Source organism: Seriola dumerili, unplaced genomic scaffold (assembly GCF_002260705.1).
Source record: "Seriola dumerili isolate Sdu_G_001 unplaced genomic scaffold, Sdu_1.0 BDQW01000513.1, whole genome shotgun sequence".
NCBI lineage: Eukaryota > Metazoa > Chordata > Actinopteri > Carangiformes > Carangidae > Seriola > Seriola dumerili.
The window spans coordinates 892,806-912,773 of NW_019174768.1; the positions used below are offsets into that span (position 1 = coordinate 892,806).

At 42.6% G+C, this 19,968-nt stretch overlaps 3 protein-coding genes across 5 annotated transcripts; 1 reads left to right on the top strand and 2 right to left on the bottom strand.

Annotated features, from left to right (window-relative positions):
- Positions 1-1,101: 1,101 nt before the first annotated feature.
- LOC111235555 (dystrotelin-like) lies at positions 1,102-7,036 on the top strand (the record flags this gene model as incomplete). Its single annotated transcript, XM_022764027.1, has 16 exons — positions 1,102-1,185; positions 1,744-1,784; positions 2,071-2,169; positions 2,466-2,502; positions 2,608-2,682; positions 3,017-3,218; positions 3,297-3,382; positions 4,064-4,143; positions 4,235-4,306; positions 4,384-4,547; positions 4,773-4,884; positions 5,086-5,219; positions 5,503-5,647; positions 5,731-5,756; positions 5,830-5,971; positions 6,674-7,036. Coding segments are annotated over exons 3-16 (1,701 nt in total), but the record flags the coding sequence as incomplete, so codon positions are not given.
- Positions 7,037-7,429: 393 nt separating this feature from the next.
- zdbf2 (zinc finger DBF-type containing 2) lies at positions 7,430-15,211 on the bottom strand. Of its 3 annotated transcripts, none has more exons than XM_022763993.1 (10): positions 15,124-15,211; positions 14,198-14,297; positions 13,565-13,605; positions 13,403-13,436; positions 12,896-12,992; positions 12,236-12,393; positions 11,596-12,154; positions 11,337-11,462; positions 10,906-11,267; positions 7,430-9,222 (listed from the first exon to the last, which is right to left on the bottom strand). In XM_022763993.1, exons 3-10 carry the CDS (start codon positions 13,584-13,586, stop codon positions 8,103-8,105), a joined length of 2,478 nt encoding a protein of 825 aa, XP_022619714.1. In that variant the 5' UTR covers positions 13,587-13,605; positions 14,198-14,297; positions 15,124-15,211; the 3' UTR covers positions 7,430-8,102. The 3 variants fall into 3 exon arrangements, with proteins under 3 accessions (XP_022619714.1, XP_022619715.1, XP_022619713.1); XM_022763994.1 differs by having other exon boundaries at positions 7,430-8,993; positions 9,066-9,222; positions 10,906-11,462; XM_022763992.1 differs by having other exon boundaries at positions 10,906-11,462.
- A 1,385-nt stretch (positions 15,212-16,596) lies between these two features.
- On the bottom strand, positions 16,597-19,385 carry eef1b2 (eukaryotic translation elongation factor 1 beta 2). The gene is made up of 7 exons (XM_022764035.1): positions 19,248-19,385; positions 18,287-18,409; positions 18,077-18,212; positions 17,927-17,993; positions 17,390-17,515; positions 16,834-16,901; positions 16,597-16,732 (listed from the first exon to the last, which is right to left on the bottom strand). Exons 1-7 carry the CDS (start codon positions 19,325-19,327, stop codon positions 16,646-16,648), a joined length of 687 nt encoding a protein of 228 aa, XP_022619756.1. The 5' UTR covers positions 19,328-19,385; the 3' UTR covers positions 16,597-16,645.
- Between the last annotated feature and the right edge of the window lie 583 nt (positions 19,386-19,968).

Sequence of the window (19,968 nt, forward strand, 5' to 3'; positions counted from 1 at the left end):
ACAGTGTTCACAGCTCCACTACAGCGGCTGCTTGTTTTTCATCATCAGGCCACTCAGCTCACTCACATGAAACATTCATTTAAATCAGCCTCTCAGTCAGCCTTCTCTGAACCAACATCATCATCATCCTCTCAGACAGAGAGGAAAAGGAAAACTGAAGGTGAATGTTTCGCCAAATAATCATGTCATAATCAAATTTAAACATCATCAGTAGATACTCTAACCTCTCTTCTGATTGGCTCAATGACCTGTTGTTACTAGAGCTATATCTTCTAACACTTAAATCAAAAAACAGGAGAAGAGGACAAAATGGAGCTTTAACATGACGTGTTTTGGAAATGGTTTTGATACATTTCTTCCTACCTGTTCTTGTGGAAGTCCAACATCTCTCAGCTCCATTGATACAAACCAGTGAGTAAGAAATGACCCTTTGACCTTCTGACTTCAGGGTGAATGGATGCTTGGAAATAAAATGTCATCCTCTCTCTTCTAATGTGTCATTGGTGCTTTATGAAATGTGGACCTAATTAATAGCACTCATGTGAGAGTGATTCATGTGTGTGGAGGTATCTCTGTTAATGTCTTTATGAGGCATGTGAATATCTAGAAGCCTTTTCACTTGTTGAGAGTTTTCCTCCCTGTGTGTGTGTGTGTGTGTGTGTGTGTGTGTGTGTGTGTGTGTGTGTGTGTGTATAGATATATTTATGTATACATATCCTATGTCTGTCTTTTCTGTATAGGCATGATTTCTGGCTTCCCCCAGATCTCCATCCTAAAGAGACATTGGAGCATCTGAACAGGTTCACTCCCAGACTGCAGGGGTCACTGTTCACTGATCCTCTTTTTGATGAATGGCTTATGTTGCTGTTGCCAGTGCACTGGACCCACAGTGGCAATTTAAAAACCAGCTCTTCTTACCTACCCCTAAAGTTCAAAGTAAAATTAACATGAACCTTCAGTGACACAATGCACCAGTTCTGGAGGAGGAACATGCCTTTAAGTCCTAGTTCCTACACAACGTCCATGAGAGTGTGTGATATGTCACCGTGCACTGCAGAACGAGTCACCTCACCATTCAGGAGACACGTGTGTGCCCAGCTACAAATCCCAAAGGCGGAACCAGAGTCCTGGGGATCCAAGCATCAGAGGGCACAGACTGAGTGCAAACCAAAGCAGCTGCCCCTGGTAACAGGATGTCTTATGGATTCCTTAATTTTTTTTCCCTCTCTGACTTTTCTTATACGAAGCAAAGATGTCAGTTCCGACCTCAGTTCTGCTCCCTCCCACAGTAACCGGTTCAAGCCCCTCTGTATCATTGATTTCTAGATATTTTTTAACAATTTATCTTATCTTAATTTTGAAGTCTTCCATTTGTAACAGGGAGTTATTTAGTCTCCATGGCCCACATCCAGGTCAAGGTTCAGTGTGTTTTTTGTCTAGACTTGTGTATTTGTTACGGATTAAGGATTTCTGATCTGATGAAGTTCACAGATTAACTGAACAAGAAGAAGCAGGGTGTCATGATGTTACTGTGTCTCACCTCAAATGTGATCAGACCATTCAAACTACAAAATGTGTCACCAGTCAGATCATTAACACAGACCTAGAGTCAGCTCCTGGTCCCATGTCAGCTCTCTGGTGGCTGCTGATTGGTCCACAGGCAGCAGGTGAGCTGACAGGTGAGAAGCAGCTGCGGTGATAAATGAAACCTTCATTCATGATTCATTCACTTTGTCTCTCCAGCAGCACACGTTTGGTTTCTACATTGCAACAGTCGTAACAAGGTCAGTCTGTTTCTACTGAGTCTGTTTCTACTGTCTGAGTCTGTGTCTACTGAACTAACTGACGTGTTTCCACTGCTGGAGTTTATTCTGGTGGACATGTTCAGGCTGAGGATAAAGATCTAGAAAAGAACTGAAGCATCTCTTTTGTCAGAACTTTAGAGTAAAAACACTAGTAAAAACAATGTAATGAAAACATTGTAGTAAAACACTGTGGTCCTGTCTCCATCCTGTGAAGCTGCTTTCACTCATGTAAAGAAATTGATCTGTTCTGCTCTTGTCCCTGCAGCTCCTGAGTTTGAGAAACCTTTCAAGAATCAGGTGGATGCAGGTGAAACAGAAAGGGGACATCCTGTCTGCTTCAGTTATTGAGAGGAGGATTGATCAGGTCTGTAAGTGTGTATTGTAACTGTAACTGTGTGGATGTGACACTCTGAAATAAAGAAACCTGACCCTGGAGCAGTGAAGTCACCTGCCCACTCAGAAACATGGTTTATATTCAATCAGAATAAAATCCATCTACAAAACCTTTAAAGTTTCCTGAAAGCTTCAGCACTTTGAGAAAGAACCATCAGATCACCCGCGTTCACTGATTCAGAAACTGTCTGTAAATAAAAAACACAGTGAGTATCAGTGAGTGTTCAACCAAAATAATACTTACCTGATGATGATGTGTGTTTTCAGACTGACGTGAACCTCATCATGGACCTGAACAGCATCGGTAAGCTCCTCTCCGTTAACTTATAGATGAACTGCCACCAACAGTTGACCTTCAGCAGAAACACATTAAAGCTTGATGGATGTTTATTTCCTGTTTCCTGTACAGAGGGGCTGAATGAAATCCGTCTGCCTGTTTACAGAGCCGCCATGAAGCTTCTGTCTCTGCAGAAACTCTGTCATAGTGAGTCTTTCCATATTATTACTATCACTTAATACTATAGTATATCATTCTGCTGTTTGCTATTGTTGTAGATGATATAATGTTTCTCTTACATGTACTTGACTGACAACAACATGTTACTTCAGCTCCTGCAAATTTAACAACAACATATAGTTTGTCCTTAAATAGTAAATCTGTCTCAGTTTAATTTAGAGTCTTTGATCCTACGTACAGTTGAACTGCAGTTATCTTCCTACATGAGATGAAAAATTTGTCCTCCAGGAAGTCCTTCTGTAATTCATTAGATAATCTAATCTAATTTAACCATGAGCTTGCTGTGTGTTTGTGTTTTCAGTGCACGTTGTGTCCGTTCGACACATTACGGCGGCTGTCATTTCAGTGGGCGGGACTCAGCGGCAGGATGTGGGGCTGAACAGGGAGGAAGTGACCTGGACTCTTAACAGGATGTTTCACGGCGTGTCACAGGAAGTGCCAGGTCATGTGACCGTGCGGGCTCCAGAGGAGACGTGCAGTGTGATGTTCAGACTATATGACAGGTCAGAGTTCACACAGGTGAGTTAAACAGGCTGCAGTAACACTGTCAGTGTATCTGTACAGGTGTGTTTCTGTTCCAGGACTCAGGTGGGTTCGGTACCTGCTGCATCTCTTCAGACGGCTCTGATCGCTCTGTCCTCTGACAGTCTGCTGGAAAAATACACAGGTGAGACGCCCTGAGAACAGGTAAGACCATTTATACTCCATTATATACAGGTTATCTACTGAGGGCCAACTAGATTCTACTGAGGGTTAACTAATATCTATTGAGGGCTTGCTAGTTTAAAACACAGGTGAGAAGGCCTGAGGAAAGGTAAGACTGTGTTTATATATATATATATTACAGATTATATATCACTAACATGTAAAATGTAAAGGACTGAGCCCTGATGAACACACAGCTAATTACTGACAATGTCATTGTGTGGATATGAAGATTTCTTTGTCATCTGTACATAACGTCAGTTTACAGCCATTAAGAAGATTGTTCATGTAAATGAGGAACAACAATGGCTCTAAATTTGACCGCTGAGAAACACCTCATTCAACACATGGTTGCTTTGCTTTTTTCTTTTTTTCTTTTTTCTTTTTTTTTTTTTACAGGATTTATAAAAAAGAATATTTTATATTTCTGTTTCATAAAAATTAGAAACTGGATGATGTCGGTGTTGTAGTTAAAAAGAGAGAAATACATTTTTGTTTACTAAATACTATGTTTTCATTGATGGGATTTATTTTATTGATTTATCTGAGAGGAAGTTTAAAAGCTGAGATGGACTTTCAGAATAAAATACATGTTAGGATGATTTTTCCTTCAGTATAAAGTACACTCTTTACTCTGCTGCAGCTCTGATGAGGGTTTCAGACAACAGCTCAGGATCCGTCAGCAGGTCTGGACTCAGGGCTTTACTGCAGGACCTCAGCCAGGTAAACCCCATAAAGACTAAAAACATTTAACTACATTTTCCAGCATGACTCTCTCCTCCTCTGTCTCTCTCCAACATATGCATGTGTTCAGGTTCCAGCGGCGGTGCAGGAGGAAGTAGTTTTTGGCAGCGTGGAGGCAGCGGTGAGGTCGTGTTTTAACGGGGTGAGAACACAAAGAAAAACACTGGGCTGCAGGCAATTGGTGGTCGTCATGGCGACAATCTGACTGTGTGTTTACAGGTGTTGACCTCTATGGCAAGTGAAGAACATGTTTTGTCATGGCTGCAGACTGAGCCACATCTGTTGCTATGGTTACCCACTCTGTACCGGCTGTCCGTCAGTCAGAACGTCAGTCACACAGTCCGCTGCCACACCTGCAAGACCTTCCCCATCTCTGGCCTCCGGTAAGACTTCTATTGGTTTCTACTGGATTCTACTGAGGTCAGCTAGTTTCTACTGAGGGTTAACTAGCTTCATACACCTGAGCGATGTATCAGATGATCCTGTAAGACAAACTAGAGGGCAGCATGACCCACTGTTTGATGGATCGTGTGTGTGTGTGTGTGTGTGTGTGTGTGTGTGTGTGGTGGGTGTTGTGTGTGTGTGTGTGTGTGTGTGTGTATGTGCAGGTATCGCTGTATGAAGTGTGTGAACGTCCACGTGTGTCAGAGCTGCTTCCTGAGAGAGAGACACACGAGGAAACACAAAACCCACCATCCAGTTCTTGAGTTCTGCACACAGGTAAGTCGGATACAGGTGAGATCACAGACAGGTAAAAACAGAAAGACACAGCTACAGAAAGATCAGGAAAATGAGTTCTGCACTCAGGTATAAACATCCAGGTAAAACAAACAGGTACAAATACACAGGTAACGCCCCCCCCCCCTCCCCCAAAAGGTAAAGATCCATCAGTTTGTAACCTTTAGTTTGCATCTCCATCAGCCCACCTGGAGGGAGACTCTTTGCTTGTTAGTGCACAGCGCTCGTCACACCCTGTTGCCACGGCGATACACTCAGAGAGAGCCTGACAGGAGGAGGGTCCTGATATGGGCGGAGCCAGGGGAGACTCAGGACAGGTGAGCCAGGTGTGCAATCAGTGTCGAAACATTTCACAGGAAGACGCATTTTCAATTAAACACACTTATTAAAAGCTTACTTTTTTAAATTGACCCTTTAACCTTTTTAATGAAACATTATGTTAATTAAATACGTTGTTAAACACCTTTTGTTTTTACTAGAGTAACTTGTTAAAGTCTTGTTTTAAATGCAGGAAACACGCTCATTAACTAGTTTGTTTCTCAGTGCTCCACCCCCTTCTGATGTCTCTACACGATTGGCTGACTCAGCTGTCTGTCACAGTCCATCCTCCAACAGAGATGCTTCCCATGATGCCTCAGTGCGACCTCCTCCTAGCTCATTGTCCTTGTCTAAAGTTGTGCAGACTGATGAGGAGATGCTGACTCAGCAGGTGACCTCTGATCTCATAGGGGTTGTTGACCTCATGGTTTTGAATGTTCAGGTTGTATATAATGTGTGTGCTGTCTTGTTGTTGTTGATCAGTTGAATGCGTCGGCTGTGCTGACTGAGGTCAGGAACCTGCACCGAGACAAATGGTGAGTCTGAAGACCAGGACTAGGACCAGGTCTAGGTTTAAAGTCTGGATCATCTTTGTCTTTTTGTCGCCAGGCTGCTCAAGCAGGAGATGAAGGCATGGCGGCTCACCGTACAATCAGAGCAGGGCATCCTGGAGGACAGGTGCTCGGAGATTGAGGTTACCATGGAAACACTGAGACAACACAACCTGCGTCTGCAGGGCATGCTCACACAGGTAAATAACACACAGGTGTTTCAGGCTGGAGTCACAGTCAGTCAGGTAAAATGGAAGTCACATGATCCAGAGGAGCTCAACAATTTCTTATTTTATCAGTGACCATCAAACAAAATGTCCGTTTTTCTTATAATGACCTCAGTGTCTGTACAGACTGGTTATATTTATGTGTGTGGGAGAGAGGGAGAGAAAATATCTGTCACGTTTTCAAATTAAATTTTTTAACTGTAACTGACCCTGGTTTCGTGCTGCCACCTAGTGTCTGCTTCACTTTGAATTCTTCAGGCTGTTGGATCGACTACCTGCCTCCAGCTTTAAATACTACACTACCCATGAGCCTCAGCTGCTGTTGCTGTGTTTTTTAAAAAGCTCATCAGCTGGCAGAATGACAACATATTTTCTTTTAAAATAAAAGTTGAAGGTCTCAATCACCTCAGGTTGTTGATCCTGACAGACCCTGACAGATCCTGATGTCTAGTTGGAGTGTTTTGTGTCTGAGGTCACTGCCCTGGTCTCACCCTGACTTCTGATCAGGAAGTTAACTAATTCATTTAATAGATTCATATTTTTAATTAATTTAATTGCTGGATGTTTTATCAGGTTTCACTGTCACATGAACTGCTGTGACTGATTGTTTGTTACTGAAATGCACCCTGGAAGTTGTAGTTGACTTCTCTCCTGAACTAGATTTTTTTCTGTCAGGCTCAACGACATGCCAACAGCACGCTACACAGCATCGACATGGAAAGAGGTGATGTCACACCAACTTCTGACACACAGAGAAACACTGAGGAGGAGGAGGAGGAGGAAGTGTTGATGAAGGACGAGTGGAGTGAGGACGAACAACAAACTCCATCTCCCACAATCCACCAGGGCACTCCTCTGTCACATGATGTCTGTTGTGAGGAGGAAGGGTTTGCAGGTGACATGTGTCTCTGCCGGCCAATAGGACAAGAGGACAGACCAGAGGAGGCGGGGCTACAGAACGTAGACACCTGTCTGTCTCAAGGAGAAGAGGAGGAGGAAGAGGAGGATTGTGGGATGTGTAGTCCAGAGGAGCTGCTGCAGGAAACTGTAGACAGACTGAAGACTGTCATGGAGACAGACAGGTGGAGGGAGAGACAGAAAGGTGAGACACACAGACAGACAGACAGACAGGTGGAGAGACAGAAAGGTGAGACACACAGGTGTGACAGACAGAAGTCTCTGTGGTTGTGTCGGTGTTAAACTCACCTGTCAGAAACACCTTTTCATGTTGCCAGGTGCACAAACACCTGACTGAAAACTTTTTTTTAAACAGATAACAAATAACATTTGAAATGAAAGTTTTCAATCTTTCCAGGTGAGAGGAAGAGGGTGGAGCTTCTGGATGCTGCAGACCAGGTGGGAGACTGTGTACACTGCCTGGTGGATGCTATGAGAACAAACGCACACTGACCAGGTGAGTCATACTCGGGTAATAAAATCTGTTTATTCAACATGAACTAAGTGATATTTAATAAAGGTAAAAAAGTTCAGACATGAGACAAAAACATGACATCAACACCTGGTAGGTGGTACCACACTTGACACATCACCTCCAGGTGTGTTCACTGTCACAAACACACAAAATCATTTGATAAGATCAAGTCTGATTTTCAATTTGTGTGAACATGATGTTGTTTTTAAAAATAATTCAATTTCATTTTTATTTTCATGACAAGAATTAAATTCTAAATCTGATTTATTGATATTTTTTATATTTGATGTAAATCATAATCAATGTTTTTTCTATTGTCATGATGAAAGGAATATCTTATTATCAATCAATTATCATTATGACACAAACATTTTAAATCAATGTTTTTCATAATTAAAGACTTAATTAAAATGATTTAGTAATTAAAGTTTAAACGACACTTGTCACCGTGTCATCACACAAATGTAAAATGATCGATCAGATGATTTCATCAGCCTCATTTATAAACTGATACATATTACTGATCAATCACATCAATCACTTTTAATGGTCCAAACCATTTTTACAAATCATGGAAAACTCTGATTGATACACAACCAATGAATCTTTGATTTTATAAATGAGGCTGGAAGGTGAAATGAGGTGTAACCTGCTTCATGGACAAGTATCCTGCTACCTTCTCCCTCTCTCGCAGGCCCGCCCCCTCCGGGCCCTCCCCCGGCGGGTTGAGGGTGAGTGAGGAGGGGTCGGGGTCAGTACGGCGGACCCTGAGCGTCGTAGGCCTTCTCTCCTGGGCTGAGGGGGCGTGGCTTGAGCCCTGTTTCTTCTCTTGGAGGGTGGGGGGCGTGTCCCCTCCTTCCTCCCCCCTCTCCCCCGCTCTGACCTGCTGTGAGGTGGAGGGGGCGGGGGCGGGGCTTTAGATGTCCTAACCCTCCTCCTGACTGTGTCCTGTTTATCAGTCTGTTCTGAGTCCCTACTGAGTGTGCTCAGGAGGAAGCTGCTGGCGTGGCTGAAGGGGGGGTCTGCTGAGGTATGACCTTTGATTCTGGACGGCCCTGCGGCCCCCTCCCCTGGTGTTCTGTCGCTGTTCAGGTCGGGACTCAGACTTCGAAACAGCTGACGGACACAGGGCGGTGGCGGGCCTGAGGGGGTGGGGCCTCGGCCCCTCAGGAAGCCTTTGGGGGGGTTCTTCAGGATACGGTTGGTGCCGGGGTCATAAAACCTGACAGGAAGTCGTTTGTATTTGACCTTTAGCCCCTGCAAGTCCAGTGGACGCCTCTTCTTCCTGGAACGTTTGGGGGCGGAGCCTAGTGCTAGTGTGCAGGAGGGGGCGGGGCCTGAGGGGGAGCAGAGCAGGTAGACCAAAGAAGTGCGAGGCTGCACAGGTGTGATGATGTTGGAGTACGACTGAGGAAGAAAGCGCCAAGTCTGCACCTCAGGTGTTCTCTCTGCTACATTTTGATTGGCTGCAGGGATGCTGGTGGGCGGGGTCTCAGGAGCTGCTTGACGGACTGCTGGGATGACCAATCGAATGGTCTGAGTGCTGTGACTGACTTTAACCACCTGACAAAATAAAAACAGGTGAGACATTTGTCTTCCAATTGAAACAAGAACTGAGAACTCTGTCTGACTCACCTGACACCTGGACGCCACCCTGAAGCCCCGCCTCCTTCTCCTCTTCTCATACACAGAGTCATCGTCATCACAGTCCAATAAGGGCAGGACACTAGTATTTGGCTCTACTTCGTTGTTGTCACCATGCCCCTTTTTGTTTTGGCTCCTCCTCCCATACCTGACATTGATGACATCCCCAGAAAAACAAAAACAAACCTCAGTAAGATTTTAGATAAATGATCTCTCTAATCCAAACTGTAGCAGGTTGTGAGATTAAATGTTTCATAATAACTAATAACAAACACTAACAGACCATATATGTAAGTACATGCAACTGTGTATGTATGTACGTGTAAAAGTCAGACCTATGTATAGGTCATACAAATACAGCACGTTAGTCGCCACACTACATGTTAATACTATTCAGAATTAACTATATGAATATTAACACATACTGTAAGTCTGTGTTATATAGTGCCGTACATGTTAATACTAAACTATATTTTGGCGTTGCTTTTGTATATCTTACAGAATGTCAGATTCTACAGTACATGTTAGTATTAAAGTAAATGTTTTATATTCAAGTATATGGTAGAATGCAGGTTAGACACATTACAATAGCTATTAGAGGTGGGCATGATTAATTGATGATCGAGAAGAATTTTGACGATCACATGGAATCTGATGGATCTAAAATGTGTATCAACGAAGGTGTGTTGTGTAGTGTGTCTTGAAGCGATGCAATGAATTTCACTACATGGCAGCAACCAGCCGAAGCGCAATTTAAATTGTCAACAGAGAGAAATGAATACTCAGCTGCTGGCGTGCGGGCTGCCGTAGGCATTGCAGGTAAACATGAAGAGAGCAGGGCGAAGTTTGGTGTGGGAACATTTCAAGCTGAAAAATAACAAAGCTCATTGTAAACATTGCAACGCCGTGTATAAGCGCTGTAGCTTTGGCTTGTTATTTATGAAGAGGTTTGGCTCAGAGCTTCAGGCTCCACTGCCTTTAGGAGGCCGCATATCTTTTTTGTTCTGTTTAATAGTTAAACTATTAAACTTTCACTGCTGTGTTTAAAAGGATTGTTGTTGGACTATAATTTCTTCTTGGAAAAAAGATTTCAATGAGGAAAAAGATGCTTTCTTTATATTATTAGATTTTATAAAGAATTGATAATTGATCGTTAATTTTCCCGATGATCGATCAAGGAAATTTCTTCAAGTGCCCATCCCTAATAGCTATCATATTTTGTTAGGATATATGTGAATATAAAACTAGATGTTAGACTAAATATTAGAGTATATTAATATTGAAGTGAATGTCTCACTATATGTAAATGAATATTATACTCACTACTTGTGTGTGTATATATATATACTTTTATAGATACATAAAAGTACATATTAAATGAAAGTGTTAATATTAAAATGTTGTCTATTTGTTTTGGTTAATGTTAAAGAATATTTTAATGTTGAGAGTTGATGAGACTATAGTAATATTACCTGTTATTACTTAAGTTTCTGTTCATAGAATTTATAGAATGACAACATTTTATGTTACAATATATAGTAACAATAAAATGTGTTAGATTACACTATATGTCAAAAGTATATTTTAGCCTTGTTATAGTAGACTGTATGTCAAGTGTTTGTATATATGTCTATATGTTACTGTATATGATATACTACAGTCTATTTTATTATTACAGTACGTCAGTATATCATATGTCACAGTCTATATGTTACAATCTATATGTCAGTCTATAGATAACAATCTATGTCACAGTCTATATGTAGTACACAGTGTTTGTAACTTTATATCGAAGTCCATACATCAGTGTATATACGACTCATTATATTACCTGGCCAGAGACTCGCTGTCGAAGTAACAGACAAACCTCCCACATCTGAACTGTCGGACCAGTTTGTCGACCTTCTCCTCGTCCTCCTGTTCGATCTGAGCCCAAGTCTTCCCCCTGAAGGATTCTGGGATATGCGCAGGAGCTGGTAGGACCTCCTCTATGGGCAGAGTCCAGAAACCCTGGTCCTGCCTGGCCCCGCTCCCTGCTTTAAGCTCACTGCGGAGGGCAGAGTCAAGCTGGTACGAGTACACCTGGTCCTCCAGGTCCACCTGAACATCCATCAGATGGCCCAGGTCCTGCCCCTCTGCCTGACCCACCTGGACAGGTGTGTCACTGAGTGTTTGAGCTCGCTGTAAAACCACCTGCAGAGAAAAGTTATAGCTATAGTACAGATTATACACACTGACCTCCTCCATCTGTCTGACAGGTACCTGCACAGGTGAGTCCCAGTCATCACTCTGTGTTTCCACGGTGACAGGAAGGCTGAAGTGGAAGCTCTCAGTCTCCTCCTGCTGGCAGGGAGTGGAAGTGACGCCATAACAGAACATCTGGATCACCTGAGGTCCAAAACAAACATGAAACACCTGTGATCTTCTGAAACACAAACTACCTTCGGTCATGAATAGAAAGGTTTGTAGGAATCAGCTAACTTGTGTGAACAACTGACGTTGGACTACAGCTCTGACGAACCTCCTCAATGGTCTGATCCAGAGGGTCGCTGTGGTCTGAGGAGAACGCCTCTCTTCTGTCCTTCTGCCAGCTGATCCAGGGCCCCAGTGTGGTCCTGGTTCCCTGACCTGGGCTCAGATCTTTGTGGGGGGATCTGGGGTCTGGGCCCCTGGGGGGAGGTGAAGAGGATGAGGACTCACTGGTTTTTCTCCTGTTGGTCTTCCTGTGTGCTTTTCTGTGAACAGAGGGTGGAGCATGAGAGTGTGGGGGCAGTGTTTGTAGTTGAAGGGGTGGGACTTGGTCATGTGGTGATTGTGTGGGCCCTGTGGGGGCGGTCCCTATGGCCTTCTGTTCTCTGACTGGTGCAGACAGCCTATCATGAACGTCCCCCTCTGTGACTCCCTCTCCTGATTGGCTGTGGATACCATCATCTTCCTGCTGATTGGCTGATTGGTCAGAGCTGGGCAAGTGTTCTCTCGTACCAAGTGACCGACTGTCATTGTCAGAGAATCGTAGTTCATCAAGCTCCGCCCTTGGCATCGGAGGGGCGGAGACTGATGGGAGGTCGCCATGTGATGGCCTGACGGAGACAAAAACAGGTTTATGAACACCAACAGGTGTGTTTAAAACGCCTGAGGTCAGGTGACAGACACCAGGTTACCTGGGGTCACTGTAGTGGTGGGGGTGGTGCTGCAGGACATCTTGCAGGAAACGTTCCAGCAGGGTCAGTCTGGTCCGGCTACTGCTGGCGGAGGAGACAGTGCTGGAGCCTCTGGAGGACGCCCGGACTGAGTCCAGGTGTCTGACACTGGACAGGTGCTGAGACAGAAGTATGACGTTGACGTGTCACTGACTCTAATTGAACAGTTCAGGTCACATGATTCATTTGACTTAATGCAGCGCTGACTTAAGATGATGTATGATGGTTAAAAACTTCTTAAAAAAACCCTAAAAACCTCATGGATCAAAGCAGCTGCGGTTTGTCTGTGATGACATCACTTTGCTCTGATTGGCTGAAGGCTTCACTGTCATGCATGATGTGTTCTACGATTTTATAACTTCAAATCCTCTGTTGTGGTTCTTTCCACCCAAGTTTATTTGACCTGATCATTTCCAGCAGAAAAATGTAAAAGTTCAGAGTTTGTTACTGTGACTCATCGTCGTCCATTTTTTTAATTAAACATCAGAGATTTATTTTCATGTGACAGACTGAAATAAACATGTGTATAAACATGAGCTCACTCACGCTACAGGAAGTAGAATATCTCTTCATACATATGACACCTGTGCTGACCACCAAATCAGGTGTATATTTATGTACCTGGTCCAGGTTGCTGTACAGGACTCTGCAGTACCCACAGTAACCCTGTCTGCTGGGCTGACACCTGGATGGACCTGCCTGAGACTCTGTCCACATCCTGTCAGTCAGAGAGCACCTTTAATCAGTCACTGATCAATGATCAATATTTAAATATTCCATATTCCATCAACAGGTGTGCTACAGGTACACTACAGGTGCAGCTGTGAGTCCTCAGTGTCAAACACGAACAACCCCTTTCTACAGAGAACACCTGTTTCGGGTCTGTGTTTATTTAAACTGGTCAACCAGTTACCATTAAAGTTGTTGTTAGCATCAGGAGTCAGAGAGAGAAAGGAAATCTGCGCAGCCAAGACTGATGCAACATTTTTAATTTTTTAACAGTTCTTTAAAGATCAACATTTTTATTGAGTAGCCTCCCACAGAAATATCTCAGGGTTTGGTTGGTGGACGAATCTGGATTCTTGACCTCCCTGACCAATAATGAGAATAATGGACAGGTAGACTCACCTGCTGGTAGACCCTGTCTTGCCATTGTCGTCTGCTGTAGACACGCACACACACACACACACACACACACACACACACACACACACACACACACACACACACACACACAATATTCAGTGAATGAAATATCAAAAAATAGAAGTGTGTGTTTCGAGTTTTTACCTTCATCAGAGGAGTCTGACATCCTGCTGCTGATTGGAGACCTAAAACACATCACATCACTTATTGAGGTCCTTCTTCCATCACATAAATATTTTAAGGTTTAAGAACCGAGATTTGAGAGAATCTGATTTTAACTCAATATCGATGATGATTGTGGACAAAATATCACTGTAGACTTTATTATCACAATAATCATTACAGCTGAAACTAATAATTATTTTTATTATGAATTAATCTGGTGTTTATTTCATCCTTTAATATACTGATTGCTTAATATAAAATGTCCAGTGAACGGTTTGTGAGTTGGTCTCAAATGTTTCGTTTCAGAGATTAAGTTACTGTGAGCAACAGAAAACTTGACATGTTAAAATTATCAATTATCAATTATCAAAATAGTTTCTGAATAATGTTCTGTCTATCAATGAAAACAAATCCTATTAGAGTTAAATTGATTTCACACCATGTTTTTCCCCCAATACATCAAACCTGACAAATACTGAACCGTGACTGAGACGAATCTGATTTATTTCTATAAAAACCTGATCTGAAATCAATGATCAAACATGAGATAATTATTGGCAGTGAAATCACTGACAGATAAAAATATCAACCATCGTCACACAGAATTCTCACCTGGAGGCGATGCAATCAGTGAAGTATCTGTCCAATCAGTGCACTCCATGCTGTAACCAACCATAACCATGTGAGAGTTTCAGGTGTAGAGTCCATGAGCCTGAGGAGGAGAGAGATTTACTTTACAATATCAAATCTATTACATTAACTAGGATGTCAGTTATATCATCATGTTAATTGTAAATATGGACAGTGTTTGATTCTAATCAAAATGACCCTGAAATCAGAATTCAAGAAGTTAAATTTAAACATTTAAAAGTGTCAAATCCAGAGAGACACAGCTATGTTTTATTGTTACATAAAGAAACAGAAGTATAATAAAACCCACAATATAAAATATAACACTAATCTAAAAAATCAGACTATTGAACAACAGTTTTATTGTTTATAAATAACAAATATAATCATTAACGAGCCAAAAAAGCCAGATTAAAGGATTTTAATTTCTTATAAAAACAGTGACGTCAGTTTCTTTCTGGTTCAGATGTAAACTTTATTTTATTCACATAAAACTTTAATTTTTAACAGTTAAATGTTTAAATAATTAAAATGTCTTTCAATAAGAAGTTGTTTATTTATTGTTCTGCTCTGACCAATCACAGCTCATCTCTCCCTGCACTCTGATTGGCTGCCAGTACACATCGCGCTCTGATTCTCTGAGGCTAACTAGTAATGCTAACCTGTCAGTTTAAACCCGGCACATTAAACCCGGGTCAAGTCCGAGTTTAACCGAACAGACGGTAACCATGGTGACCCTGCTGGTGACGTGTTCCCGCCGTTACGGCAGCTGTTAGCGTTAGCACCAGGTTAACTGTTAGCATGCTATTAGCCTGTCAGTTGAGCAGCAGTCCTACGAAGGAAGTGATTTGCTGGTTCAGACTAGTGATGTGGATATTTAATTATCGATAATCGATGACTTTGTTTACCTGCAGCTGTTTATATGTTGTTGTTTACTTTCACAGATTAAATGCTTCTTCCGCCGCGCGCTGCTCCGCCGCTCTGTTTAGTTTCCGGTCTGACTCTTCTTCTGCTGCTTGAACCCCAACAGAGCGGGAAACTGTGAGAGAGGTGCTGCCGCTGCCAGGTCAGCGCGGGAACTACAACCACAAAACGTTAAATATATAATGTACCTATTTAAAGATAATTTAAGGAGTGGTTTAATTTAAAGATATTCCTTTATTAGTCCCACAGTGGGGACATTTCCAGCGTCAAAGCAGCAAAGTGGACAATACAAAGAAAGAAAAACAAATTGCCAAACGACAAGAACCAAGAATGTAATATAATATGTACAAATAAATATTAGATATACAAGATACAAAATACAAAAAGTAGCAACAGATAACTTGCACATGGTGGATTGTCAGCCTTTGGTGTGTAAGGTCACTGAGTGCAGTGTTTGTTATAAAGTCTGACAGTAGCAGGAAGGAAAGACCTGCGGTACCTCTCCTTCGCACACCGTGGGTGCAGCAGCCTGACACTGAAGGAACTGCTCAGTGCTGTCAGTGTCCTGCATGGGGTGGGAGACCCCAGACCCCATCCCAACAGGGATGATAGATTAGCCATCATCCTCCTGTTGCCCACTTGGTCCAGGGGGCATCCCAGAACAGAGCTAGCCTTCTCGATCAGTATGTTCAGCCTTTACCTGTCAGTGGTGGAGATGCTACTACCCCAGCAGACCACAACACAGAAGATGGCTGATGCCACCAGTCATAGAATTTATTTTGAATGTATTACCCATTTAACCCAGTTCGTCTTTTAACTGAACATTAAATATATCAAGTTTAACTCATTTTCTTTTAACATTAACTGTTATTCTTAGCCAGTGAACAACCTAGAAATTTGTTTTCTGTGGTTTATTTCTTAATATTTAAAACTTCACTGTGTATTGAAATGTGACTGACCTTTGGTTACAACAATTAATATAAAATGTTATTGCTGTCAAAATGTGTAATGCTGACTAATATCCCTCTTTTTCCACATGTAGGAGAATCTTCTCCCCTCTCTCCAGAGCCAGTGTTTGGTTTTTCCATTCTGGGCTACTGTAGAAACATGGCAGGCTCCATGGAGGAGGACCCACTCCTCCTATAGATGTGTAGTGCTCTAAGCCAATGAAAACAGTGTTAATATATTCTGGCCCTTTAAAGCTTCAGATACAGAGATAAAATAAACACACCGTAGGAGGTTAAACACAGAGTTGAAGAAATGACACTTCCAGGTCTTTCAGTTAAATGTTAAAAAGACTTGTTTTTTTAATTTTATTTTTATACATGAATAATTTAATAGCTTTTCAAATTAATGTGTAGTAAACAAAAAGGACAGAGGAGGTAAGATGTCAAAGTTAATGAACTCTGATGAATAGTCTCGTAATACCACCTGGATGTAAAAACCACAAACTTCACTTTGTGTTGAAGTGCTTTTTATTAACATGATTTGATGTTTGTTGTGTTTTCAGATCTTGTTGAAAGCAGCAACGTCCATCGACTGAACGTAATCCTCAAAGGCAGTGATGTGCTCCTCCAGGATGTCTGTGCCCACCTGAGAACAGGTAAGAAACGAATCAGACAGGAACAAGAAGAAAACAAAGCTAATGGTGTGTAAATCATCTGCTGAGAGAACAGTTAAACCTATTCCACCACCTTGTCGTCTTCAACCACGCAGCCGATCTGCAGCTTCTTGATGCCGTAACCTACCGGGACCAGTTTGGCTAGAGGAAAAATATTAAAAACACGTCACACCAGATCACTTATTGATCAATGTGCTGTCATCAATAGATACTGCAATTTCACTACTTATGTAAATGAAGAGAAAATTGTTCTCAGAGTTTTCAGATCAGAAAGTTTCCATCACGTTTTCAGCCGAAAGATGGTGAGTTAGATCATCATCAACTCTGTAGACACATCCGTTACTCATCAATATTCAATCTTCCAATAACAATGATCCATTGTCTCTGGTTCCTGACTACACGGTTTACAGCATCTGTCTACCTAAAACATCTGTATAACATCTGCACATGAATCTGTAGCTTGTTATGTCACTGTAGTTTCTGAAACTTAACACCTCGTCCTGGATTTTTTCCTGTGTGTGTGTGTGTGTGTGTGTGTGTGTGTGTGTGTGTGTGTGTGTGTGTGTGTGTGTGAGATACTGCAGAAGGATCATATGCAGTACAGTGTGTAGTATTAGTGAAGTATTTACATTGTCCCCAGACCAGCCCGTCCATCTGAATACTGCGAACACACTCCTCCAGCTGGGCCATGTCGGTCTCGTCATCCCACGGCTTAACGTCCAATAAGATCGAAGACTTGGCGATGAGGGCGGGCTCTGGAGAAGAGGAAGGTTTGTTACCATGGAAATCACTCTAAACCTTAACCGTCACCGACTAGAGGCGAAGACTCCCATCAGGTAAATAAGATGTCCATCAGACAGTCAGCCGAAAGATGGTGATTGGATAATCATCACGGAGAGTCGGCCAATCAGAACACAAGTCTAAAGATTTAAGTAAAATTAAACTGAAGTTAATTTAAAATGGTTGTCACTGCTGAGAACTGATGGTCACTCAGCTCCTGAGCTGGTTCTGATTCATCAACGCAGCTGAACACAACCTCTACACGACCTCTGTTTTAGGAGACTCGACTGGTTCACGTTTTCATCCAGCTCTTCTGAGCCAGATGTTGGTTTAATGATCAGTGCTGTGATCGATCAGGTGATTGGTTATGATCGGAGAGGACGTACTCTTGGACTTCTTGGCAGCGTACTCTGCCAGACGCTGCTCCTTCAACTTGGCTGCCTCCGAGTCTTCCTGCAAGACAAGAATCGGGACACACGTTAAAAGGCTGAAGTCACACATCTCATTAATGACATCACTGATCTCTGTAACCTCACCTCGTCGTCGGAGCCGAACAGGTCGATGTCATCGTCGTCATCGTCCTTTGAGGCAGTGGCAGGGCCGGAACTAGAAGTGGCGTCAGCCACACCTGCAGGGCCGTACTGACCCAGGGCTTTCTTCACACCTGGAAGACTGACAGGAGATGAAGTTTACATCATTATGGTCACACACGTGTGTAACCCCCCCCCCGACACCACCGTCCTCACCTGTTCTTCTGGTCCTTGTAAGACTTGATGTGGTTGTACCAGCGGAGGGCGTGGCACAGGTCGGCCGTGGGCAGCGACGAGATCGCCTCAAAGACCGCCACATCGGCCTGAGAGGGGACATACCTGAGGACAGAACATAATTGGATTACAGTACTGACACACCTGGCTGAGTCATCTCACACACACACACACACACACACACACTCTCTCAGTGCTGCACTTCCTGCCCCCCCCATGAATTCCCACGCTTTTCAAAACAAACTGTCAGAACACAAAATGCTTAATATGCAAATAAGTCTTTAAAAATGTTCAGTATTCTAAATGTACATGACGTCATGTGACCAACCTTCAACAGACTTCATTTCAACATCATAATTATTCGTTTTAACTATTCATTTATAATATTTATTTTTTCATACTGTGCTGCTATTAATGATTTAAAAAATAGTCACTACTTAAACACCACGAGGTACATTTTACAGACATTAACAAATGTTACTCAGCTTTTAAGTTTCAAAATGAGTCTGTTCACGAGGAACAAAGTGTTTGACATGTATTAAAACGTGGTGCAGCAGTCTTTTTGCTCTGATTACAATCAAAAGTCCCTGATCTGCAGACTTCATGACACGTCCCGTTAGTTAGCCTGTTAGCACCATGAGGTTCCATGCTAACGAGAGGATGTGGATGTTTATTCACCTCCAACCGAACAGAAAATAAACATTAACTTATCACAGTCAATTCACTCTCTCTGGCTGGATCATGGACGTTCACAGCGATTTATTTTAACATTTAAACTCTGTCCAGCTAACGGCCTGCCAGCTAACTGTTAGCTAACTTTTAGCCACGTTAGATCAGCGCGTAGCCAAGATGGCGGCGCCACCGACTGCAGTGAAGATCTCTGCGGGAGTTTCTACTATTTTCTGTTGTTTACAATCGTTTCTACCGTCTCTACTATACTGACCCCTCTATGTAGCTGCGGTCCGACAGGAAGTCATTCAGCACTTTGAGGCCGGAGGGTGCTTTCAGGTCACCGAAGCCCATGACGAAGGAGAACTGACGAGGACTACGAAGGAGCCGTCGGAGGAGGAAGAAGAAGGAGGGAGTAGGAGTGAAGAGCCGGCTTTATACCCGGAGACAGACCCCTCCTCACCGGACACCACTCCTCCCCCTCCCCGCTGAGCCTGGAGGATGAGGTGTTGTGGTTTCTTAAATATTCTGGTTGACAAATAGTGACAGAAAATAAATAGAAATCAGACTTGGGATAAAGATTTGGTGTGTGTGTATACATACATATATAAGTTTGTGTTTGTTTGAAAAACTGATCTGATGTCAGTTTACTCTCATAATTTGGAGTTAATATCTAACAAAGTAGCTTTTTCTTTCATAATTTTGACTGATTATATAAATATTTTACTGGACTGTGAAATTAAAGACAGTTTTGTCATGTTTCATGTTCGCCTCAGTTTTCATCTGTGTGGAGTGACAGATGTTGATACTGATGCACATCTGCAGGCAGGTTTAATGAAACACTGATGTACTGTCAGTGTTCAGGTAACAGCTGCTGTAAATGTAAATGTGGATGTAAATCATCAACACTGAGCTTCTGTTTGAAGCTTCACATAAGGAACCAGCAAAGCTGAATGTGAGTGTTTGGGGTTAAAACTGCCTTCAACTGAAATGCA